Below are 24,411 nucleotides of genomic sequence, written 5' to 3'. Positions count from 1 at the left end.
ATAATATACCATTTGATTTTACGTCTATGTACGCAAACTAGATACAACTGTTCTGTCAATCATTGAATACCTGAAACGGTTAGCCACATGACTGGTGATGTAGAGCTTGACCATCTCCCATCCATCTTCTCTTCACCATAAAACTCGAAGGACATGGCCACAAGAACAATCTATCTCGTCTCTGCTCGCAATATATCCTTCCAAAGAACTCACGTCTCCATTTTTGTCCCATCAGCTAACAATCTCGACACTCCTCGAGGGAAAAATTAAACTAGCGGCGACACAAATTCCAACTCCCGGGATCAACCAGAACTTCATGGCACATAGTATCTACCTTTGGGGAAGATTGCAAGTTCTGGATTAAGCTCACGCACTCGAATTGCCAGGCGACCTATTAGCGGTGTCAAGAATGGACTATGGAAAATGTTCGCCATCTGATTGCCAAAGGCTTGATCGATGAAGAAGCGATTGAGATTGTTCAATCTAAACGGGATACACCCACTCATGGGATTGGACTGCGGTCTGTGAATAGACTTAGCACGTAGTATAGACGACCTGAAAAAAAAAAAAAAAAAAAAAAACAGGTCCTTTCCTGCCGCTGTCAACCGCTCCCCGCATCCGCCCCGATAGCGAACCGCCATCGGATACTTTCCTTGCATACATGGAATGAACTTTCTGTAGAGATCCTATGTGCATTCCGATGTGCATTCCGATGGACAGGGCTCACGGTTCAGTGTCACAGCAGGAAAAGCCTGAATGCTTCCGAAGTGCGGGGTCTCCGCACATGCTATGTACACTGAATGCTATAAAGCAGCTGAGAATCATACACAAATGAGATTGTCTCTATCCTCAAGCCGTCTTACTTTACTAGACAACCACAATGCTCAGCAAAATCGCCCTCAAAGAAGCCTTCGCGCTGCCCCGATTGCACGAGAAGACGAAATGGTGGGCGGGCATGTTCGCAACCGACACAGACAAGCACACCGCAGAGATCAACGACGTCGGACCAATTCGACTCGACTTCGCCAAGCGCCATGGGGTCGGTCTTCAGATCCTCAACTATACAGCTCCAGGTGTACAGGACATCTGAGACGCAAAGGACGCGCAGGCGCTTGCCGTTGAGATCAACGACTACATCGCGGAGAAAGTGAAAGCACACCCGGATCAGTTTGCCGCATTTGCGTAAGTCGCAGGTCCCAAATCCCATATGGAAACCAACATATCCAGAATGGCCATGGTGCACAGCCGGCTAACTCACCCAGCACGCTCTCCATGCACGACCCGCAAGAAGCAGCAGCCGAGCTCCGTCGTTTCGTAACACAGCACGGGTTCCCGGGGGCACTTGTGAATGGCACGCAGCGCGCCGGTATCGATGGCGACGACCTGATTTTCTACGACAACGAGAAATGGGACGAGTTCGGGGCTACTTGCACGGAGCTGGACGTGCCGCTGTGCCTACACCCGCGCAACCCGACAGGCACGATCTACGACAAGCTGTGGGCTGATCGGAAATGGCTTGTTGGACCTCCGCTGTCGTTCGCGCATGGAGTCAGTCTGCATGTTCTCGGGATGGTGACGAACGGGGTGTTTGACCGGAACCCGAAGCTGCAGGTTATACTGGGACATTTGGGAGAGCACAGACCGTTTGATATGTGGCGGATTAATCACTGGTTTGAGGATTGGAAGAAGATGCTCGGACTTGGGGAGACGTGTGAGCGGACGATTCGGGAGTACTTTGCGGAGAATTTGTGGATTACGACGTCGAGACATTTCTCGACTACTACGTTGCACTTTTGTATGGCGGAGGTTGGGGCTGATCGGATTTTGTTCTCTATTGATTATCCGTTTGAGACGTTTGAGGATGCCTGTGAGTGGTTTGATTCGGCCGAGATGTCAGATCCGGATCGGTTGAAGATTGGAAGAGAGAATGCGAAGAAGCTGTTTAAGCTTGGAGTTTACAAGGATAGCACGGCTTGAGGTTACGGGAGGAGACAAAGTGGAATAAAATATCCACATTGAACTTCGTTATGTGTTTATGCGGTTGCTTGAAAAATTGCTTCTGGGGTATTTGAAACAGTAAAAAACAAATCGTAGAATCGTAGAGGTCAAAAAAGAGATTCCATACGGTGCCATGCACTTCCATGGTGGGTATTGGCTCTTCAATCGTTTAGATCGTGGCATATCGAGACAAAACCTGCTCAGCTAGCTTATGCCGATCCTTCTCGAGTGCTTGATATCGATCCCAGCAGTGCTCCCAGATCTCTGGCGAGTCACAAAGATGACCCATCATTGGCGTAAAATACTGTCGCTTAATCTCGAGAGTGAGCCAGGTTAAGGTACCGTAGCTTTCGATGCAGCTGTTCATCAGTTCCCAGATGACAAGGACACGACGCGAAAGCTTTGTGCGTGCGGGGCTAGGGTGCTGTTCATTCAACAGCTGACGGTTGCGCAGAAGGAAGAAAGGATAGTGGATCCATTCCTCATACATATCCATGTACAAAGCAAGCAGTCGTCGTTCATAGTTACGGGGCTTTTTCATGGTCCTGGTCATTGCGTATTAGAGGTGCTGAGGCAGAGGGTAGACAAGAGATAAGGGTGTCGGCACTTACTTGGCGAACACCGTCGCTATTTTGCAGAGGCGCTCGTAGGCTGAAGTAGCTTGCATAGAGACGTCCCCCAAGGTGTAAGAAACCTGATCGGCAGTCTGAATCTGCTCTCTGAGCATTTCTTCCATGAATTCGACGTGATTGAGAATGGTCTCAAGGTCAAGCACTGCATCCTCAATTTCTTTGAGAGCCAGAAACTCTGCGCTTTGGTGGAAGATGACGAGGTTGAACCGGAGAGTGGCGTTGATGATAGTAATGAATTGCTCTCGGACCTCAGGACGCACTTGCGGGTCAGCGAGAAGGTCTCGCAGCTGTTCGAGGATGACTTGGCTGCGGTGAGACGGGTCACTTTGGAAATATGGCACAATGTTTGGGTCGACATGGAGCATGCGGATCTCTTGCTGGGCAGCTCTGCCGAGAGCGTAGATCCATGCTTCCTCGTGGCGTCTGTCGGCTTCGATGGACGATGCAAGCATTTCACACTCGGACTCGTTGTATTCAGGGAATGGCTCAGTCTCTGTGTCTGCGGTATCTGCATTGGTAGGAGTGGTCGATCCAGATTCCTCCGATTCGGAGTCCATCGCGACTTGAGAGCGGACAACCGCGGGACGGGACCCTGCTGGGAGATCATCCATTTTGCGAAAATGGGACGAGTGCTGAGTTACATGAGAGGAAGAAGGGAGATGAAGGGGAGAGAGACGAGGTGCTCTTAAAATTAGAGAGACGGCTGCCATAATAATTTATTGATGTTATTGATAACGCACGCGCGTGACAATGGACAATGGACAATGGACAATGGGACCATAGGATAATCCGATTGACGAGACAATACAGGAATTTCCCGCTGCTCAATCCAAAAGCGCTAATAGGTCAGACTCAATGGTCAGAACGCTTCTTTAGAATTGAGCAGCGGACTGCCTTCCCCAAGAACGCTGCCCGATTAGGTGAAGTAGCGAATGACTTGAGAACAAGACGTTCTCCAGCCAATCATCTGCTTCTCAGGCAGAAAATCAAGAGTTATCGAAGGCAGCTATTGTTCTTCGCACATTGACTAATCGACGTCTCATGGAGCAGAGGAGGACGGCAACTTAAGTAGTGCGAGTTCATTGCTTAGAGCTATTCTTCCTTCATTCCAGCGTCGTCCGATACTGGGACGTCCATATCACTGTCCTCACCTGATAATGGGCCATCCATGACTCGTTCGCCAGCCTTTTCTAGCGTTCGTCTACTCCATGACCGAACACCTTTGTAGACAGCCTGTCTGCGGTTAGTTAAATCAGATTTAGTCAGCTGTGACTACACTTACCCAAAGGAAAGTACCGATGCCAACCATGACCACTAGCCAGTTCAACTGAGCGGCTCGGTTACGGCCAGAACTGCGCCCTGATGCGATAGACCGAAGGTTCCAAGGGAAAGGCGACAGCGCAAAAATTGCCTTAAGGAACGACAGTAGGCCCAAAGACGCGAGTCCTTTGAGGAAGTGTCCCAGCCAGGAGGCATCTTTCTCGACCAATTCGGTGTAAACATCCACGGGGCCCAAATAAAAATCAATGATGGGGTCAGCAATGAATCCAAGTAGGAATATGGTTAACAAAAGAATGCCAAGTGTGAGGATTAGCTGGGTAGTAGTGCTGCTAATCCAACGAGCCCAAGTCAGACGCTCTAGGCGATACTGAAAACCGCAGGTGGGACATTGCCAGAAGTTCCTTATCCCATATTTGGGGTCGGCATGGCGCCATGACTGCAAGCAACCCTCGTGAACATAACGCGAGGAACCTTTGCACTGGCAAGGGCTTAGCAGACGCCCGGATTCTGGATCGGAAGATTCATAAACCACTCGAGGCTTCTGGAGGAATTCTGAGGGTTGGAAAGTGGGCAGCACGCTTTCCAGGCAGATACGACAGACCCGTGGGGGGTAATACTGTGTGTTTGCCATTGAGTATCACATCGAAATTTACTCGAACCTTGACAAGAGAAGGGCCGAGGGGGATTTACTGTTTCGTTTTTGAGGTGCAAAAAAAGGAGCGACAAGAAGAAAAGGAAAAGCAGAAAAGCCGAAGGTGTCCCAAACCCCACGGCTAATCCCGAACGGGTCACCGCCTTTCGTGAGCTCTACCGCGCCTAACGTCACCCATCTCTGCCTACAACGCAGCTCCCTTTCTTTTGATTTTTCCATCCTCTCCTCTTCTCTTCCTATTGACAGCGAACCATGGCTGACAGATATTCATTTTCCTTGACTACATTCTCCCCCAGGTAAGGACGACTTGTCCTATGGAATTGACAACGTGCTAACTTAGCTCCACTTCAGCGGAAAGCTGGTGCAAATTGGTATGGACCATCGTCTCTGAGCTTAGGTATCAAGGACTGATCAATATAGAATATGCCCTGAACGCGGTCAACCAGGGTGTGACTGCCCTTGGCATCAAAGGTACGCAAACGCCCAAGTTCTCCCACATAGGGCCAAGCTGACCGCCCGTGATAGCTACGAACGGCATTGTGCTCGCGACTGAGAAGAAATCCTCCTCGCCTCTGATCGACCCTCCCTCGCTTTCCAAGATCTCACTGATCACGCCTGATATCGGTATGGTCTACGCCGGCATGGGCCCCGACTACCGGGTGCTGGTCGACAAAGCCCGTAAGGTCTCGCACACAGGCTACAAGCGCATCTACAACGAATATCCCCCTACTCGTATATTGGTTCAGGACGTCGCTCGGGTAGTGCAAGAAGCTACGCAATTCGGTGGTGTGCGGCCGTACGGTGTCAGTCTGTTGGTCGCAGGCTGGGACGAAGGCGTTGAGCCCGAGTCGGAAGAGGCTAAGAAGGATGACCCCGCAGAGAAGACCTCTAGCAAGACTGGTGGTATCCAGAAGGGTGGGCCCAGTCTGTATCAGGTCGACCCCAGTGGCAGCTACTACCCGTGGAAAGCGACGGCCATCGGTAAACACGCAACAAGCGCCAAGACATTCCTCGAGAAGCGGTACACTGAAGGACTAGAACTGGAAGACGCCATCCACATCGCGCTGTTGACGCTCAAGGAGACGATTGAGGGTGAGATGAATGGTGACACAATAGAAATCGGTAAGTTTGGAGATTCTGCCTCCTTTCCTCCCATTCTAGATGCTTGAGTATCTAAGGGCTTGGTGAACACCGACTCACATCGTTTCAGGCATTGTTGGCCCCCCAGCGGACCACCTGCTGGGCTTCGAGGGAGTGGAGGGAGCTCAGGGACCCCGGTTCCGCAAGTTGACCAAGGAGCAGATCGAGGACTACCTGACCAACCTATGAACGAGAACACATAATTTATGTAGACTCGAATGAAACGTTTCCTTTTTATCTGGCGGTGATTGACATTTTCTCATTACAAATCGCATGATTACCCACGGACGGCTACCCACTTAATGGTCTAATTTATGTCCCCTCCATGCTCCAAATCTTGATGGCAAAGCCAGGAGACGGTCCGATATCGAATACATCTACATTCCTCCCAACCACTCGCTCAGGCGGTCTTTCCAGTGGGACTTGAAGGCTCCGAAGGTTCAGTTTCAAGCTTGGTTCGACATCATTATCATGACATTCTACACCATCACGTTGCTAATGAAGCTGCCCTCCCAGACTCCAGAATAATCCTTCTCTGAACAACTTGGCCTCCGACCGGCGGAGACAAAAACTCCTTCGGCTCAGTTTGCTCAAAGGGCGCATCCTCACTGCGCTCCGGCGTCTCCGGTGGCCTCTGTATCGAGCAAAGAGGCAATGTATCGGCAATAGCAATGGAAATAGGATGTCTGGACCCCTGGATGAGATCCACTAGACGACCAAGCACAGCAAACTCAAGCTTGAGTTTGAGCGAGTAAATAAATCCCTTCAAGGTGATTTGCACGGCATAACAATCAGCGTATTCGAGACTCAAGAGCAGCAGATCCATCCCAATGATTGCGCAGTTGGTTCCAATCAGCTGATACATGATGCTCCGCGCATCCGGACGCGAAGACACGTCCGCCCCAAGACGCAGCAGCTTGACTGTCTCCATCACATACAGGGTCGACAGAAGACTCTCTTGAAACGTGAATCCAGTTAGCTGGATCTTCTCCATGACATTGTACCCGTTTACCCAAGCGGCGTCGCCGCTACGCACGATGTTCGCACCGTAAGTGAGTATCGTTGTGGGGAAATGTAGGAGAAAGACATTTGCAACGATGAGCTGCATTACACGGCGCAGCATACGCTCATCTCGTAGCACAAGGTGCAGTCGTGAGTAGAGCACCACGGATTGACCAGTAACCATGGTCCACCAGCCGATAGTCAGAACAGTGACTGATAGCACGGAGTCAGTTTGAGTAAAGAACTTCATCAGGAAGCCGATTGAATACGGTACAACGCCGAGGACCCCTGTGACAAGCAGGGACCAAAAATAGAGCCCGCGCCACCGGCGAAAGGTAGCTGGAACGAGTACAACGAGCTCAGCGACGTTGTAACATGATAATCCGATGAAAGTGACGAGGATCATCTGTAGTATTTCCCCCTCTTTCGCGAGGGCGCCAGATATCCCATCGAGCAGGTCCTGAGGAATGTCGGACATGATTATAGAAGAGACACATTTGAGACTTTGGGAGGAGCTATCTGAGCGACCGGACTCGAGGAGGGAGTCTGGATCACCCTGTTTGGTATACCCCCATATTCTTATCAGCAAACGGGGAAATGACAGAATTTTTAAAGAAAGAAAGAAAGAGAAAAAAAAAAACACGCGAAAGGCGAATGTGTGAATGCAGTGTGGGATATGGACTGGTAGTACAGGGTTGGCAGAAAGTGTCAATGCTCTGCCATGCACGAGTTTTGGACTCATCCGAGTGAAAACAAACAAACAAACAAACAAAAGGACGTTTAGATGTCGTGTTTCAGAGGTTTCATGGGGGTTCACTCCAAAGGGGTCTTGGAAGTTTGGAATAACCCTGGAAGGGAGAGGCATTCGACTCGACCGTTTGGTCCAGCAGCAGAGAAGCCAAGAGGCCGAAAAGATTTTGCTAATTACTTATACAATAAAGGTGGGCATCGGAAAGGATTGGAAGGATTTGATTCTGGGGATTGTTGACTTGCGAGAAAAAAAGGACATAGTCTATAGACCAAATACTAAAAAAAGATGGAGGTTGAAAGAGATGCCAATCAAAGATACAAAAAAACACCACGGTATTCTCGAATCTCATCTTATGATGCGTATTAGCTCGTAGGTAGTCTAACCAATTCATGATTTCACGATGAATTCGTGTTCAAGGTTGCCTCTGCTGTCCAAGGGACATCTTCCTCGGAGTCTTCATCCTGGCTGTCGGCTACCTCCGCTACCTTCCGTTTCTTATTTGGTGTCTGCACAGGCTGCTCTGGTGACACCGGTTTGGGCAGTAGTAGGGTTGGAGACTTCAATTCCGAAGATGGTGGTACAGAAGACAGCACAGAGGATATAGGTGAAGGAGTCGGAGTAGGAGGATCATAGTATTCAAAGTCGGGAGGAGATTTTAGCAAGGGAGTCAGAGGCTCGGAGGGTAGAGATTCCTTCCCCGCCATTTCATAGAGCCCATCCTAGGCAGATTAGAAGCACAATCGGATGCAACAGACCAGAGATATCGACATACCGGTTCGATGCGAAATGCAACGAGTAGCTCCTCGGCTTGCTCGGGCAATGGCTTACCCGCACGCTTCTCAACCTCCGCGAATCGCTCATCCGGAAGGTCACGAAATATTGCAATGCGTGTTTGCACACTGGCCTCCCATGCGCTGCCCGACAAGAGCGGCTGCAGAACCGCGTGAGACTGAGGCTTGATCTTCGTATGGGATTGGTTGATAACCAACACGGCGATGTTTCTCGCGGCGAGTCTGGCCAGGTGAGTGGCTAGCTCGCTAGCAATGTTCCATTTGCGATTGAGCAACCATTGCAGATGTGCTTTATCGGTGATTTTGCCTTCGGTGAGCTGGTCCTTGAGCTCTTGAGCGCTGGGGAAGTAAGCTGGAAATAAATTGGACACAGAGTCGATGACAATGAGGTTTGTTTCCGGCGGGGGAAACCCCTTTGGTGGACGTCCAAGCAGGGCTATAAGATGGGCCAGCGTATGCGCCCGGAAATAGATAAAGTCGTCGAGGTTGATGGACATTTCCTCGAGCCGGGAACTGGGCACCGGAGATCCCGTATCTAACGGTGTGAGTAGGACAGCGCAACTGACTCGGGGAACTGGCAGGAACATACCGATCCAGACTACTTTGCCGTCGCGTAGCGCATGGTGTGCAATATTCAACCTGTAAATGGATCAGATCGAACTCTGGCGGTGTGGATAGGGGGGTGTGCACTCACGCCAGCGAGGTCTTCCCGGCTCCTGGGGGTCCGAAGATTTCCGTAACATGTCCATGCAGGATACCGCCTTGATTTGGCTGGTCTGGGAGGTCATTCAGAGCCTCGTCCAGACGCGCCAGGCCCGTCGTAATCGGGTCGCGGGTGGCGGCCGACGCGTTGAGGGATTGCGATGCTGAGATCGAAACCACGGGCGCTGGGGAATAGTTCAATTACTGTATCTTCTCCTGAAGAACTTGGAGAAATTACTTACGCGTGTCTTCATTGAACCCTTCAAGACCGTCGAGACCGAGAAGGTCCATGTTGATGCTCATGAGTGCATCAGGATGGCTGGCAGCAATGCCAATGCAAAACAAATTCAGTAGAAAAATAAGGAAAGAAATTCAAGCTCTATTCCTTTATTCAATCTCATCCATAAAAATGACAATCCAAATGCCATCATAAGCAGGGCAGTGGGATGACGGTTCGGATCTCCAAGAGTGGGATTCCCCCCCCCCCTCTCGATCTCGATCTCGATCTCGATCTCGAGGGCCTACATACTTCCCAACATGTCCTATATCGACATTTCCCTCGAGCATGGCGTTCTCCTAAATTTGACCATCCTTTTATTTCTATCTGTCATTTTCCTTGCTTGGAACACCCTCAACATCCCCATCAATCCTAAAAGGATGTCGTCGCCTAGGACTTCCGCCGGGCCAAAGCAACCTGGACGATGAGTTCGAGTCCAAGTACAGCTAGGGTCTACCCAGCAACCAAGATAATCACAGCCGCCCATACTGGCGTGTAAAGGCACTATTCAGTTACCCGCTCAAATCCTGTGGTGCGGTCGAGCTGCAAGTCTCAAAAGGTTGTACCCACCGGGCTTGAATTTGATCGATGATTCGTGTTTGCAGAGTATAACCAAGATGAATGGAACGTTCACACCCTGCGTAATGCAGGCTTCAATCGCCTAGCCTTGATCCATCCCGAGATCTGGGTTCCTGACCCATCTAGCCCAGACTACGGTAGACTGCTCCCAGCATCGTTACACGCATATCTAGGGTCCAACCCATCAAAAGACACCCTGATGCTCCTCCGCGCCAGTGCATCCCATTCGCGGCAAATCTTCCGTAACGCACCGCGCAAAGCAGACCTAGGCTTCCAGCCAAACACAGCCTTCGCAGACGCGTATCCAATCCACCTACTCAGCATCTCCAGTCACCGGGATATCGCAGCACGTTGCGCCTACGCAATTCCAAGACTGAGCATTCGTCACTTCCGCACCAACGTTCTCGTCCAAGGCCCGTCTGCTTTTGAGGAAGATTACTGGAAACGGCTTGCAATTGGGGGCACGGAGATTCACGCTTCTTGCCGGACTGTTCGGTGCCGATTGCCCAATGTTGATCCTCCTTCTGGGGATAGACATTTGGCTGAGCCAGATCGAACGCTGAAATCCTATCGGCGGATTGATGATGGGGATCGGACTAATGCATGTTTGGGAATGCAGCTTGTTCCCACGAAGGAGGAGTTTGTGCTTAGAGTTGGGGATTCTATTGAGGTTCTTGAGACCGGGTTGCATCAGTATCTTAAGATGCTAGCTCCTGGGGAGCAGGTTGAGGGGGTGTAGAAAAGTTCCACAATGATCTGTGTATGATCCTGTATTAGATATCATCAGAGTTGTATTTTAGGTCAAATGTTTTGAAAGAGACAGGGGCCATGATCTTCAGGCAGAACACGAGAAGGATTCCGGCACCAATATCTCCTAATTTGGACAGCTAAGATCCAACCTTGATAGGAGGTCTCCTGTCAAAGCTCTAGCAGGTACACTGGCCTTTCTCCGCTCTGCTCTGAGTGGGCCGAACCAGCACCACAGTGCTAAAGCTGGTGGAAATTATATGAGGCAACTAGTCAGCTAGTTAACTACCTAGGTCAATCGTGAAAGAGTGCAAGGGAAAAATCACAAGGGAATTTCAACCCAGAATCGCAAAATCGGTATTAAAAAAAACAACGCTAAGGACAAAGATGGCCCCACACACAAACTCCATTATGACCAGATGTGCGAGACCCACAAGATTAGGCGCTCTTTACATTCGGTAGCGACTGCTCTGGAATATTGATCTGTGCACGGCCATCATCAGAGTCAGTCGCCTCAAAGATGACTGGAACCTCATCAGGCTCGTCGGGAATGAAAAGGTTAAGAAAGATGCCGAGCAGCGCACAGATAGCGAACCCGTTCTCCATGACCAGATTGACAGCATTGATCAGACCTTCAAGGGCATGGTCATCACCCTTGTAGGTGAAGAAGTAGTTGAACCATTCTGGCAGGAGAGTGACACCCATTCCAATCGAGAAACTAGCCGTCAAGATGAATCGGTTGCGACGAGTGAATTCGACAGATCCAATGATGCGCAGACCACTGACTGCCACCGAACTGAAGAGGAAAGCGGTCATACCACCAAGAACGGGGCTGGGAATTGCAACCAGCGCAGCAGCGAACTTGGAGAAAATGCCCATGATAACCAAAAAGAAGCAGCAGCAGTAGCCGGCGGTGCGGTTAGCACATTTTGTCAGCGCAATCACACCGTTATTCTGCGCGAAAACGGACATGGGACTAATGGTCATCAAGCCGGCCAAGAGACAGGTGATGCCGTTCCCCAAGACACCGCCTTGGATGCGGGAATCGAAGGTATCACCCTCGACCTGGAGCCGGGAGACGTCACACGTCGCCGTGATATCACCAATAGACTCCATCATGATAACGATATAGAGCGCGAGCAGTGGCAGAATGAGCGGCGGGTACACGGACAGCGGGAAGGTGTGGACCCACGCGAAAGAAGCCACCGGTGCCGCAGCGATACCGGAAGATTCGAAGTAGTTACACGCGGCAGCGACGATTGAGCCAACCAACAGGCCAACAATGACAGAGCAACTCTTCAGAATGGGGGGACCCCACCGCTCACAGACGATGATCGTCACGAAGACCAGGAATCCCAGCCCAATGAACTCAGGGCTTCCCCAGGGTAGAGGGTGCGGGGCGTTGGCGCTAGGGCACAATGCGCGGGCGGAAGGGTCAGTACCACAGGATGCGCCACCGGCCCAGTCCTGCATAGCGGACTTGATGAGCGAGGCACCGATCAGGAGAACGGTTGGGCCGGTGACGAGTGGGGGGAAGACGCGGGCGAGAATCTTGCTGCTCATGAAGGACATGCCGATTTCGAGGAGGGAGCAGAGACATGAGGTGCCGAGGAGTGCGCCGTAGCCTTTTGGACAAGGCAGCTGGGTTCCATCTTCGAGAGAGGGGCAGTAACCCGATTTATACATTTGGGCGAAGGCACCTTGAGCAACTGTGATAGTTGAAAAAGATGTACCTATTTGAACCCAGCATCAGAAGCGGTGTTGGGGAAGAACGGAAGGGAGACTCTTACCAACGACTGATAGTAGTCCAGTTCCGATATAGTATTTTGTTCCCTTAACATGGAACCGGAACATTTGAACGGCACTCAACAGGCCCGAGACGATCAACGAAGTCGAAACCAGGTACTGGTAGAGCTCATCGCCGAAGTGTGCGCCGCCTGAGCCGCCGAGTAAAATAGGTGGTGAAATCACTGAATTCTCTTAGACGTTGTATTATATTTTAGGTGTCTCGGGTCCTCACCACCAGCCAGCATTGCCAGTGCATGCTGCAACCCCAGAATCAATGCGAGAACAACTGGCACACGATCCTCGAGACCAAAGAACGGGGCAGATTTGCGAGCTCGTTTGGTGAAAGGTAGTCGTGGGATAAAAAGGTATCCATAGTCGTAGTCGCCTAGTAAGCCCTCTCTGATGATTGTGAGTCAAGACCCTCTTCGCAACGCATCATTTGTACTCATACCGTGTGGTAAAAGTCTTGATGATATATCGGACTTTGTCGCTAATTGTGCGCTTGGGCGTATGATCGGGGCCGATCTGATCTGGACCGTCCATGTTGAATATCTAATATTCAATGAATCTTGAGACTGATCACACAGGGACAGAGAGTTTCATATTTAAAGAATTCCAAAAAAATAAAAAAAGATACCCCGACCTTCAGTTACTCTAAAATTCAAGCCCGCAGATTCGGGGAGATGACTAAAATAGAGTCCACTCTCTGGAAATGATAACCCAGATTCTGATTAAAAACCAAATAAGGGGCAATTAGCAAGAGCATCGCATAACTTGTCGCTTGTCGGAAAATGGTTAGACCCGCCTTATCTAGACCGGAACTCCATTTTGAATGGAGCACGGAGGATCGACCTATCCACTTGGGCAAGTGGAGAAAGATAAGGGTATGAAGTTCTGTTCCAGAGTTCCCGATGTCCCCCCAGTGTGTTTCGAAACTGTCAGAGCTGTGTATCCACGGATAGGGGAGCCAATGCAAGACACCTCATTGGTGAAGAAGGATACCGGTAGTCTCCTATGTACGAAACGTGATCCTGCCACAACTCGGAAACGATCTGACGTTCTCTGCTATCTAGGAGTTTATCTAAGATCTGACAGTCGGAGGGTGCCGTCAACAAGTAGAGGAGGTGGAAGACTCCGACTTCAACCCAGGTTCACCTTATCAGCCTTTACTTACTGTGAGATTCAAAATTTTCTGGCGATAGTCATTTAAGATCAGAAGTTGTGATTGTCTCGATGGTTGACTTGTTCATGCGGTCATCCCTATATTGAGGTAGGACATGGCTGGGCGGATAACAACCTCGGTATAGTTTGGAGGCTCGGAAATCTGGCTTTGTTTCAGGAAAAGCATATTTCCACTGCAATGTGATTCGGACTTCACCTGCGACTATATTTTGTTGTCTTTCAGCAACGTTGAACTCAAAAAGATGTCCATGATACACCGTCTGCCCCCAACACCACATCCATCTCTCGTTTCTTGCCTGGCGACGTCATTCTAGATTCGCTTTTCATAGTGACATTTTTTCTTGTATCACCGCCGAGACACGCGTTGTTGAATCCTGATTTGTTTGGTATCGAGAAGACGGTGGCGAACACATGAGTTTCTTGTAGGAATGGAAACAATCGATCATAATTTGCTGAGATTCGGTTGAGGGTGTCCATGTTTCACACATTCCGTTGTACATCGTGTACATGCTGAACACGCATGCAATGACTTCATCTGTATGGACGATATCCAGTTCTCTCAACCATTCAGGGAAGGGGCCGGGGGAGAAACCCCGGGGTAGATCAGAAATGCAGACTGTAGGGAACACTGAGGTTGACCATTCTCCGTGCGTGTTGTTGCCTCCTTTTGAAAGATGATTGGACCGAACAGAATTATCCCTAGAAATCCCGATGTTCAATATACAACACCATCCTTTGGTGGGACCAACATCCACCCCAAGGAACCTGTACAACCCTGGATGGCTCCAAGGGTCTCTGCTGGGAACTGTCCTGACATAAACATATTTGCCATCGAGCGCTGATTGGTCAAATGCTGCCTGAGGCACCAAAGCGTTGGGGCTGGCTGGACCCAACATTCGCCAGAAAGCGATGAGGCACGCCACTCCCGATCCAAGAGCAGTGCAAAAAGTCTGCCAGCGCAAGCTTGAAAGGCCATTATTCCCTTTTTTCATCACTTTTTTTTACCTCGGGATCTTGTGACGCTCAATCTTTGCTTTCATGTGATTCGTCTATTAGCACTATTCCCCCCATATACGTTAGCGATCAGTGCCCAGGCAGTGCCCCGGCTCCCCAACGTTGGTCCCAAGTGGGCCCCAAGTATAAAAAAACCTCCTTCGGTCCTCCTGGACTGAACTTTCAACCTTCTACACACTCATCATGTCGTCCAAGCCGGATGCTTCACGCCCTCGAGCGGTTGACACCAAGAAGGTGCACATTGCCGATACTCAAATGACTCGTCAGAACTGGTACAAGCATGTCAACTGGCTGAACGTCACTTTCATCATCGGCATTCCCCTTGCGGGCTGTATCCAGGCTTTCTGGGTGCCTCTGCAGCTGAAGACTGCCATCTGGGCAGTCATCTATTACTTCTTCACTGGTCTGGGAATCACGGCTGGTAAGTAGTTCAGAATTGAACTGAACACAGAAGAACATCAGCTGACTCTCCATTTGTCAGGATACCATCGTCTCTGGGCTCACTGCTCTTATTCCGCTACTTTGCCTATGCGTATCTGGCTCGCTCTGGTCGGCGGCGGTGCTGTCGAGGGCTCCATCCGCTGGTGGTCTCGTGACCACCGTGCTCACCACCGTTACACCGACACCGATAAGGACCCTTATTCCGTGCGTAAGGGTTTTCTGTACTCTCACCTGGGATGGATGGTCATGAAGCAGAACCCCAAGCGGATTGGTCGCACTGACATCACTGATCTGAACGAAGACCCCGTTGTTGTCTGGCAGCACCGCAATTACATCAAGGTCGTGCTCACTATGGGTCTCATCGTTCCCATGCTGGTCTCGGGTCTCGGCTGGGGTGACTGGTACGGTGGATTCGTGTACGCCGGTATTTTGCGCATCTTCTTCGTGCAACAGGCTACCTTCTGTGTCAATTCGCTGGCCCACTGGCTTGGTGATCAGCCCTTCGACGACCGCAACTCTCCCCGTGATCACGTCATCACCGCCCTGGTCACCCTCGGGGAGGGTTACCACAACTTCCACCATGAGTTCCCCTCCGACTACCGCAACGCCATCGAGTGGCACCAGTACGACCCTACCAAATGGACCATCTGGACCTGCAAGCAGCTCGGCCTGGCCTACGACTTGAAACAGTTCCGCTCCAACGAGATTGAGAAGGGCCGCGTCCAGCAGCTGCAGAAGAAGATCGACCAGAAGCGCGCTAAGCTCGACTGGGGTACACCTCTCGACCAGCTTCCCGTCATGGAGTGGGATGACTATGTCGAGCAGACCAAGAACGGCCGTGGCCTGATCTCCATTGCCGGCGTTGTTCACGATGTGACCGACTTCATCAAGGACCACCCTGGTGGCAAGGCGATGATCAAGTCCGGCATTGGCAAGGACGCGACCGCCCTGTTCAACGGTGGTGTTTACTACCACTCCAACGCTGCTCATAACTTGCTTTCCACCATGCGTGTCGGAGTCATCCGTGGCGGTGGTGAGGTTGAGATCTGGAAGCGTGCTCAGAAGGAGAACACCGAGTATGTGCGTGATGAGACAGGCCAGCGGATTATCCGGGCCGGTCAGCAGGTCACCAAGATGCCCGAGCCGATCCCCACTGCGGATGCAGCTTAAACTGAACTTGATGACATTTTTTCTTGCATTTGTGGTTTGGTCGGTGCTGGCGTTTTCTTCCTATCTTCCTTTGTTTCTTCAAAAGCGACCTGTGACACACTTCATAGATAATCATGAATTAGACACGAATTTTCATCCTTCAATGAAACTTTTTTTTGGGGCATCGAATCTTCATAGATGTACGTCGAATGTAGACTTGAAGTCGGCAGCTGTAGGTTTGTGTGAGCATTGAAGAAACTGCAAAGTGCGGGGCGCTCGGTCCATTTCACATGTCAATCCTTCGTACGAAGTCTGGTGTCCTCAGAACACCTTGTGTCATATACCCGATCTAATAGTCCATTTAGTTGTCGGATATCTAGTTAGTCTATGTTGTACACTGTCTTGAAACTAGGTTATTTCCAAGCAATCTTTTGCATTGGGGGGGTGTAGGCACAGGACAAGGCAAAATGCGTTGTCTTTCAACTTTCTGATTGTTATGACCAGCCATTTGAAAGGACCTACAAGTCATCTAGCCTTGCAAAGAATACTAGAATTCCAGAAATCTTTTAGAAGCAAGCCAAACATGTCAGGACGTTGCCGAAACAAATGCCAAGAAAGTGTAGATATCTGTCCCCGCAACCATCAGCTCACAGCTTCAGATCACCTGACAAGTTCACATCTCCCAAGTGTCCCCTTCTCCTTCACACCGCATCCGATTCCGCCCATCATTCCTTTCATCACTCGTCTCCATCTCCTCGTTGCCTTCTTAGCTATCCTCATCGTGGCGCCCTTCCTCCGTCTCCCCGCCCGCCTCTCATCTGCGCTGGGCCACTTACGTACCAACGTACCAATACGACTTTTGACGACCTCCAGCATGGCCCCCGCTCACCTCCGGACACCACCCCAGGCCCCGCCTATCTTTACCGCAACCCCGCAGTCACTGGTAGCTGATGCCGAGCGCTTGATCAAGAGTTCGCGTGCTATTCAGGATAAGGTGGTGGCGGAAATCAAACCCGAAGCCGCAACCTTTGCCAATGTTATCCGACCCCTCGCCCACGATGACAACCAGATGGGACTAGAGTCACATATCCTCGGATTTTATCAGGCTGTGTCAACCGACTCGAAGCTGCGGGATGCCTCGTCCAAGGCTGAAGAGCTGATGGATGAGTTCTTTATTGAGGCAGTCATGCGTGAGGATGTTTTTAGTTTGGTCGATGCCGTACTGCGCCGCAACGAGTCTCTCGATCCCGAGTCACGCCGTCTGTTGGAAAAGGAACACAAGGACTTTGTCCGTAACGGACTCGGCCTGCCCGCTGGCCCTCAGCGGCTCCGCTTCAAGGAGATCAAGAAGCGGCTGAGCCAGCTGAGCATTGAATTCCAAAAAAACCTAAACGAGGAGAACGGCGGCATTTGGTTCACGCCAGAGCAGCTAACTGGTGTGCCTAAGGATGTCCAAGATGGGCTGAAGAAGGGCGAAGGTGAGAACGCCGGCAAGCTCTGGCTGTCGTTCAAGTACCCGGATCTCTTCCCCACCATGAAATACGCCAGCGACCCCGAGACTCGCCGACAAGTCATGATCGCCAACGAGAACAAATGCAACCAGAATGTGCCACTATTCCGGGAATCCATTGTGCTCCGTGATGAGGCAGCCCGTCTGATCGGCTACCCCAACCACGCTGCCTTCCGTATTGAGGATAAGATGGCCAAGACCCCAGAGACCGTTAACAAGTTTTTGGGTGATCTTCGGGACAGACTGACCGCTGGCGGTAAGAAGGAGATACAGAAGTTGCTGGAGCTGAAGAACGCCACGGACCCCAAGGCCGATGGCCGCTATTACCTGTGGGACCACCGGTTCTATGACCGTCTCATGCTGGAAAAGGACTATTCGCTGGACCAGCAGCTTATTGCTGAGTGGTTCCCTCTGCAGACAACCATCGATGGCATGCTGAAAATCTTTGAGGAGCTCTTCGGTCTGGAGTTTGTTGAAATCGTCGGTGAGGACCGGGCAGCTATTGCCCCGACTGGACAGGGCAATGACATTGTCTGGCACGAAGATGTCCAAGTGTTCAGTGTGTGGAACGATGAGGGCGAGGGCAGTGGGTTCGTTGGATACCTCTACCTGGACCTGTTCCCTCGCGAGGGCAAGTATGGCCACGCAGCCAACTTCAACCTGCAGCCTGGCTTTGTTGACAAGGATGGTAACCGCCGATTCCCTGCCACCGCATTGGTGTGCAACTTCACCAAGCCCCAGCCTAAGAAGCCTAGTCTGCTGAAGCACGATGAGGTCGTGACCCTTTTCCACGAACTAGGCCACGGCATCCACGACCTGGTGTCCCGAACCATATACTCCCGCTTCCACGGCACAAGCACAGTGCGGGACTTTGTTGAGGCACCTAGCCAGATGTTGGAGAACTGGTGCTGGGAACCCTCGCAGTTGCGCTCTCTCAGCCGGCACTACTCAACCCTCTCCGCAGAGTACCTTGCTAGCTGGCAGGAAGCCCAACAGGGCAAGGCCACCAGCCAGCCGTCAGAGCGCATCCCCGATGACGTAATTGAGAACCTGATCCGCACTAAGCACGTCAACGACTCCCTGTTCAACCTGCGCCAGCTGCACTTCGGTATCTTCGACATGGCTGTGCACGAGCCCAAGACCCATGCTGACATTGAGGCTCTTCCTCTATCTGCGACATACAATCGTCTCCGCCAGGAGATTACCCAAATGGACGGACCGGAAGTTCAAGGTGCTGGCAGTGAGTGGGGCCACGGCGAGGCGACCTTCGGACATTTGATCGGAGGTTATGACGCTGGATACTACGGGTACCTGAGGTTAGTTAATAAGTTGTTATTGTCGGTTCGTCTAAATCGTTCAAATACTCATGATTTTGCTCTGCAGCTCCCAAGTCTACTCCACCGACATGTTCTACACCGTCTTCAAGGAGGATCCCATGAACAAGGCTGCTGGCCGTCGCTACCGCTACCAGGTTCTGGAGAAGGGTGGTAGCCAGGATGAGATGAAGACTCTGACTGAATTCCTAGGTCGTGAGCCTCAGACCGATGCATTCTATAAGGACCTGGGACTCGCATAAAGTGGCGCGTAGCGCTTGGAGCTGTCGGAGCTCATGGACGGCTCTATACTATACCTTTATTAACTCAAATCAGAGCTATAAGATTGCCTTCTTGATATCTTTTTTTATCGGGTATCAAGCTGCATATTTAAAACTCCACTAGTAGCTATGTACAACTGTCAACCATTGCGAACAACCTTGAAAGCTGTCCACAGCTGATATGCTGATAAGCACACCGCCTTTCATTTCTGCCGTAACTCAACAGCTCTCTTTTTCTTGACGGCCGCAATTTATGATTCTGGGATAAAGAATAGCACAGAGCCCCGGGTTAAACAATTTCACCCAATCACCAGTAAGTGCCTATTGAGATAACTACAGTAGAAAGATATTTTTGCCCCGAACCAGCGCAAAAGACTGACCGTGACCCCATTCAGCTCTCAACCAACTCGCATCACCGACATAGCAAGCAATCTGCCTGTGCGCATCAGCCATAGCTTCCCTGTCTCTGTCAAGCTAAAAGCCCAAGTCAATCATCAACCGCAATCCAAAGCTTCCAGCACCCAAAATGACAGACCAACGCCTCCCAATCCAAACTCAACACTGCCGCTTCTGCAATCACCTCCTGCTAGCAACAACACGCAACATAAGCACGCTCCCACGACGCGGTGGCGAAGGCAAAGATAAAGCGTTGATCCTACCACTTGAGCGCAAGGGCTCATCACACGGGGATGTGGAAGCCGATCTCGAAGAAGAGGCCAAGGCAACAGAAACACCGTCGCGCAAAGCAAGACGTGTCGCTTACCACACGACACTCCTCCTGGCAACTACAGTTCCAGACCGGCGAGCAACGGTTATCCGGCGCGAAGATGGGATTGAAAAGAGGATTCTTATAAGATGTGGGCGATGCAAGGTTGTTGTAGGGTATTATTTGGATCGGGTGCATTGGGGGTCTCCTGGGAATCGGGGAGCGGAGCCACAAGATGAAGAGGAGGAGGAGCGGCCGCCGGCTGTTTATCTTCTTCCTGGGGCTATCGTAGAGACCGAGAAGTTAGGGGGTGAGGGGGTTGGGGAGAGGGAATGGAGAGAGTGGGCTGTTTAGATGTGTGAGTTGACTATACTAGAGATGTACAATCTACGCAGGTAAGGTATGTAGACCTATGTCTGCTGTTTTTTTTTTTTTTTAACAGAAGCTGATACCCCAGAGCAGAATAATACAATGTATTTGATGATAAAAACACACAAGACGAAGGTTCCAACACGCCGAATTTCAATCCCTCAAGCCAAAGCCATTTCCATATCGAACATTAATCATATCGGGGTATCAGTTGGCGAGGATAGTACGAACAAGATCTAGAGAGAGTTAGCAGATGCAATTAACATGTCCACTCTAGGCTCATATAGCATAGCAGACCTACCTGTGTAGTTAATCTCCCCGGAGCTGGTATCAACAGCCTTGAGCAGCTCATCGACTTCCTCATCAGACATCTTCTCGCCAAGATTGGTGAGAACTGCAAGTGCCAAATGTTAGCGCTATCCTTTTCCAACCGCATCCAAATTGCCCGAGGTAACACATACTGTAGCGCAGCTGTCCAACACCAATGAAACCAGTCATATCCTTGTCAAAGACCTGGAATCCACGACAATACTCCTCGGGCTCGCCTGGCTCACGGAAGCCACCGGGCCGGTTGAGGACTTTCAGGAAGGAGTCGAAGTCAACTAGACAGAAAGAGAGAGTGAGCCAGGGATTCCCCTATTTCATGGATGGTCCGACGCGACCGCGTCTACCAACCAATAACCTTATCAAAGAATCAAAACATACAATCACCACCGACAGACTTCTCCAAGTCACTGATCTCAGCCAGCGTAGGGTTCTGACCACAAGCGCGGAGCAGGTCACCGAGGAGCTCACCAGCGACACGGCCAGTACCACGGCGATCAAAGAGCGAGAACGCTTCCTTGTAGTTTGTAGAGGCCTGGTCGTGTTTATTAGCCATGATGAAGATGGAGAGCGGACGATGCTTTGATGACACAGTTGTAACGGAAGGGGGGAAATCGGGGGGGCAACTCCGCGGTTACATAGGCGGGAAGGGGCGGTTGGACCGCTTGAATAGGAAATCCATCAACAGGGTAGGAATCTGGGAACTCACCATTTTGGTTGGATATTTTGGAGATTGGAGATTGGAGATTGGAAACAAAAATGCGGATTAGGAGGTGGAAGTCGGGGGGGGGGGGGAACTTGGTGTGGGTTCGGCGGTGGTTGTTAGGGCAACGCTATAGGGGTTGGATATGTTGTACTCTAGTTGTATGGTGCATACTTCACGGTGTCAGATCAGTGAACTCATCGAAACATAATCATTTGGTATATCTAAACACATCATACATGCTACGACTGCAGCTTTGCGATGCAGCTGTCCAGCAGCCGCGCCGCCTCCCCCAATAACTCCCATCGCGGTTTGGCAAAGGAGTCTCGGAGAATCATTAAGAGACCGAGACACTTGTTGCGCCCGTTCATGGCTTCCAATTCATTGGGTTCCTGGATTTCGCTCATACGATACAAAAATGCCTGCATATCGCGCTCTCGGTCGGCCACTGTCATGAGAATAGGAGGTGGACGTAAAGGTCCATCCAGCGCAAACCCATAGGTCCATACTACCAGCGCTGCGAAGTACATAACCCACGGCCGGTTTAACAGGTAGTCATCGCGTGCAGCATACTCCCCGGGATGGGTGGTCGGGTCTAAGAAACAGGCAGATAGGAACTTGAGCGCGTAGAATGTGGCATCCCGCGCCGAAGCTTTGGTCGCCCATTTCTCAGTCTTTTCTCGAGCAGCACCGTAGTCACGCGCTGTGATAGACCGGCCCATTAACCGGCCAGCACCTGCAAAGATCTGTAGATCGGCTATGTCGACATGGGAGCCCATATGAGCCAGCCCATGCAGCACGTTACGCGACTCAGATGTGGTCGACGGGCCGAGGGCTTCGTCAAAGTCGCGGCGCCAATTGTCAAATGCCCGGAGAAGTGCTGTCCGCCACTTGTCTCGTCCACCGAGAGTCTGGCCCACACCGAGCGAGCTAATCTGCAGGTCTCGCTGGTTGAGATGCCAGCAGACACTCAGCAAGCCCGACATGATAATAATTCGACCAAACGCGTTGGTCCGGACGGGCTGGCCGTTGAGTGTGCGCTTGAGGCCATCGAGGAACATAATTGGTCGCACACCGTGCGACTGCAGACTAGATTGCACACGAGCGACCTCAGCAGCGCTTGTTGCAGCCCACAGCGCCTCATCACAGGGCAATGGCAGCCGCAGTTCATGGGCCACCATTTTGGCTGAGTGACCGAACATAGTGGCATGAGTGGAGTCCAACACGAATGCGGCGAATGCTACACGTCGAGTCGCTTCGGCCTTGATCCAGGTTGCCCATGACTCGTCTTCTCCTTTGGTTTCCGGGGTAGCAAATGAAGAATTACCGATGAGTGAACTACCTCGACGCATAAGTGTAAGTGTTGTGTCGTGGTGGATATGTGCGCGTTCATGTAATGCGCGTGTGGAGAAAAGCTTCTCATAAACTTCCAGTAGTAATAGAGACCGAAACACCCATAGCTTAGCTGGTGGCCGAAAGTCCGCATCCATGAAGATTTCCCAACGCAAATGCCAGGCAATGAAGCTAGCCAATTCAGCCGCTGCTTCAGTGGCAGGCTGGCCGTGGATCTTATCCAATGTTGCCGCGCCAATTGCCATGATCGCTAGTAGTAATAGGTTCGGAGTACGATCAGCGCTAAATGTCGGCTGGTGCAATACTGGAAGTTGTGCATGGAAGTGGTACCAATAGGATCCAATATAGGTCTGCATCATGCGCAAGCTCAAGGCATGTCGGTCGTTGTTTAAATCCCCGTCCATCAGCGCATCTTTGCGTTTAGTACCCGTCGCATAAGCCGACTCATTGAACCGTGTTGACATCAAGTGCAGCAGCTCCTGACGCTTTTCCTCTGAGATGACAGCCGGTGATGCTCCCGAGTCCAGAATACTCGTCACGCTCATCGGATGCTGTGGAATCACCGAACAAAAATCGCCGTTGCTATATGCAGGCTCGTTCGTGTAGAACTGATTCTGAACAAGTGGTACCATGCCCAACGGCGCGAGCGGCTCGCTGAATAGCCACGCTGCAAAGTCGTCTGCCATGGCGAATGGTGATCGGTTATAGGTTTCCCCACCAAAAATCGGATAGGACATGGAGTCGACGTCGATGAGATTATCAGGCTGATCTAGCACCGCTGGGAAATCAGAGTATGGGTCCACTGGCATCTCGTTGCTATCCACTCTGGTGGTGAGGGGGTATGTTGTCACCGGAGGTTTGGGTTCCTCCGAGCCAACAAAGCATTCCGGTGCGGTGATAGTAGGCGAGGAAGGCGGAGAGTTTTTCGTGTCATTTTCGGTGAGATGGTCTCGTTTCTGGAGCTGGGAACCACTGGTGGTGTGACGTTCACGATGGCGCGTGCAGAGGTCCTGTCGTACGAAGGATCGGTAACAGTTGGGAAAGTCGCAGCGATAGATTTGTTTCGGAGTATGGTTGAGCGCATGGCGACTGAGGTGTTCGGCGCGAGAATAACTCTTCCCACAGCCTTCGAAGGTGCACTCAAACTTCCGATCGGAGAGAACTTTGCGACTGCGTCGCCGTCTCTTAGAAGGTTGACCGTCGGTCTCCATTCTTTATGCCATGGCACGATTATCCCTGGAAGATGGAGTCAGGAAAAATAAGTTTGAAAACGCAAGATGATCCAATAGAGAGTAGTAAATGAGTCCACGAAGCGCTAGAGAGGATTGTCCGGGGGAAGTGCGGAGATCTCGGTGGGGTTTCAAGATTGTGGTGGAGATGACTTGGGTAAGAAGCTGTACTTGAGGATATACATGTTGTTAACTATATTGTTAACTATGTAGTATTATACCCTTGGAATGAATTTATTCTAGTGGTTTTATTTTTTTTTTTTCTTTCTTTATCGATGGATTCTACCCAATCGTAGTAGTGAAACATACTGTCCAGGGTGGATTTCATGGTAAATCTGCTCTGTTATGTACCTACACCAACCCAGATGTATACCAGTGGAAAATCGATGCTCCGCAGATTCATTACTCGTAACCAAATGACCACACAGAAAGTGCGCCGCATCTCAATGCAGAAACGAGTCGCGACGATTGAAAACCTAGATACAGGTCGAGCTCGT

General features: G+C 50.9%; 13 protein-coding genes across 13 annotated transcripts; 6 read left to right on the top strand and 7 right to left on the bottom strand.

Moving 5' to 3' along the window:
• Window positions 1-880: 880 nt before the first annotated feature.
• Window positions 881-1,977, top strand: Pdw03_8975 (Amidohydrolase family protein; the record flags this gene model as incomplete). The annotated part of the gene is made up of 3 exons (XM_014681593.1): window positions 881-1,039; window positions 1,100-1,182; window positions 1,263-1,977. 3 exons carry the CDS (start codon window positions 881-883, stop codon window positions 1,975-1,977), a joined length of 957 nt encoding a protein of 318 aa, XP_014537079.1.
• A 190-nt stretch (window positions 1,978-2,167) lies between these two features.
• Window positions 2,168-3,241, bottom strand: Pdw03_8974 (uncharacterized protein; the record flags this gene model as incomplete). The annotated part of the gene is made up of 2 exons (XM_014681592.1): window positions 2,168-2,543; window positions 2,610-3,241. 2 exons carry the CDS (start codon window positions 3,239-3,241, stop codon window positions 2,168-2,170), a joined length of 1,008 nt encoding a protein of 335 aa, XP_014537078.1.
• A 481-nt stretch (window positions 3,242-3,722) lies between these two features.
• Window positions 3,723-4,542, bottom strand: Pdw03_8973 (Zinc finger, RING-CH-type; the record flags this gene model as incomplete). Its single annotated transcript, XM_066102111.1, has 2 exons — window positions 3,723-3,863; window positions 3,913-4,542. 2 exons carry the CDS (start codon window positions 4,540-4,542, stop codon window positions 3,723-3,725), a joined length of 771 nt encoding a protein of 256 aa, XP_065957194.1.
• Window positions 4,543-4,815: 273 nt separating this feature from the next.
• Pdw03_8972 (Proteasome subunit alpha type) lies at window positions 4,816-5,892 on the top strand (the record flags this gene model as incomplete). The annotated part of the gene is made up of 5 exons (XM_014681589.1): window positions 4,816-4,859; window positions 4,915-4,934; window positions 4,984-5,034; window positions 5,089-5,685; window positions 5,774-5,892. 5 exons carry the CDS (start codon window positions 4,816-4,818, stop codon window positions 5,890-5,892), a joined length of 831 nt encoding a protein of 276 aa, XP_014537075.1.
• Window positions 5,893-6,190: 298 nt separating this feature from the next.
• Window positions 6,191-7,183, bottom strand: Pdw03_8971 (uncharacterized protein; the record flags this gene model as incomplete). Its single annotated transcript, XM_014681588.1, has 1 exon — window positions 6,191-7,183. The coding sequence occupies one exon, from the start codon at window positions 7,181-7,183 to the stop codon at window positions 6,191-6,193; it is 993 nt and encodes a 330-aa protein (XP_014537074.1).
• A 668-nt stretch (window positions 7,184-7,851) lies between these two features.
• Window positions 7,852-9,240, bottom strand: Pdw03_8970 (DNA recombination and repair protein Rad51, C-terminal; the record flags this gene model as incomplete). Its single annotated transcript, XM_014681587.1, has 5 exons — window positions 7,852-8,175; window positions 8,229-8,782; window positions 8,837-8,886; window positions 8,942-9,134; window positions 9,192-9,240. 5 exons carry the CDS (start codon window positions 9,238-9,240, stop codon window positions 7,852-7,854), a joined length of 1,170 nt encoding a protein of 389 aa, XP_014537073.1.
• Window positions 9,241-10,004: 764 nt separating this feature from the next.
• On the top strand, window positions 10,005-10,544 carry Pdw03_8969 (Molybdenum cofactor sulfurase, C-terminal; the record flags this gene model as incomplete). Its single annotated transcript, XM_014681585.1, has 1 exon — window positions 10,005-10,544. One exon carries the CDS (start codon window positions 10,005-10,007, stop codon window positions 10,542-10,544), a length of 540 nt encoding a protein of 179 aa, XP_014537071.1.
• Window positions 10,545-10,990: 446 nt separating this feature from the next.
• On the bottom strand, window positions 10,991-12,883 carry Pdw03_8968 (Purine permease, putative; the record flags this gene model as incomplete). Its single annotated transcript, XM_014681584.1, has 4 exons — window positions 10,991-12,285; window positions 12,343-12,522; window positions 12,573-12,739; window positions 12,792-12,883. The coding sequence occupies 4 exons, from the start codon at window positions 12,881-12,883 to the stop codon at window positions 10,991-10,993; spliced, it is 1,734 nt and encodes a 577-aa protein (XP_014537070.1).
• Window positions 12,884-14,719: 1,836 nt separating this feature from the next.
• Pdw03_8967 (Stearic acid desaturase (SdeA), putative) lies at window positions 14,720-16,147 on the top strand (the record flags this gene model as incomplete). The annotated part of the gene is made up of 2 exons (XM_014681583.1): window positions 14,720-14,957; window positions 15,018-16,147. 2 exons carry the CDS (start codon window positions 14,720-14,722, stop codon window positions 16,145-16,147), a joined length of 1,368 nt encoding a protein of 455 aa, XP_014537069.1.
• Window positions 16,148-16,709: 562 nt separating this feature from the next.
• Window positions 16,710-19,654, top strand: Pdw03_8966 (Peptidase M3A/M3B; the record flags this gene model as incomplete). The annotated part of the gene is made up of 4 exons (XM_014681582.2): window positions 16,710-18,952; window positions 19,020-19,165; window positions 19,457-19,543; window positions 19,626-19,654. 4 exons carry the CDS (start codon window positions 16,710-16,712, stop codon window positions 19,652-19,654), a joined length of 2,505 nt encoding a protein of 834 aa, XP_014537068.2.
• Window positions 19,655-19,756: 102 nt separating this feature from the next.
• Pdw03_8965 (Metallopeptidase MepB) lies at window positions 19,757-20,290 on the top strand (the record flags this gene model as incomplete). Its single annotated transcript, XM_014681581.1, has 1 exon — window positions 19,757-20,290. The coding sequence occupies one exon, from the start codon at window positions 19,757-19,759 to the stop codon at window positions 20,288-20,290; it is 534 nt and encodes a 177-aa protein (XP_014537067.1).
• Window positions 20,291-20,512: 222 nt separating this feature from the next.
• Pdw03_8964 (Cytokinesis EF-hand protein Cdc4, putative) lies at window positions 20,513-21,341 on the bottom strand (the record flags this gene model as incomplete). The annotated part of the gene is made up of 5 exons (XM_014681580.2): window positions 20,513-20,541; window positions 20,607-20,699; window positions 20,767-20,907; window positions 21,011-21,164; window positions 21,339-21,341. 5 exons carry the CDS (start codon window positions 21,339-21,341, stop codon window positions 20,513-20,515), a joined length of 420 nt encoding a protein of 139 aa, XP_014537066.2.
• A 233-nt stretch (window positions 21,342-21,574) lies between these two features.
• Window positions 21,575-23,896, bottom strand: Pdw03_8963 (Zinc finger, C2H2; the record flags this gene model as incomplete). The annotated part of the gene is made up of 1 exon (XM_014681579.1): window positions 21,575-23,896. One exon carries the CDS (start codon window positions 23,894-23,896, stop codon window positions 21,575-21,577), a length of 2,322 nt encoding a protein of 773 aa, XP_014537065.1.
• Between the last annotated feature and the right edge of the window lie 515 nt (window positions 23,897-24,411).

The sequence above is a fragment of the Penicillium digitatum genome, chromosome 3, assembly GCF_016767815.1.
Source record: "Penicillium digitatum chromosome 3, complete sequence".
Classification (NCBI taxonomy): domain Eukaryota; kingdom Fungi; phylum Ascomycota; class Eurotiomycetes; order Eurotiales; family Aspergillaceae; genus Penicillium; species Penicillium digitatum.
This window is presented reverse-complemented; position numbering and strand designations above follow the sequence as displayed.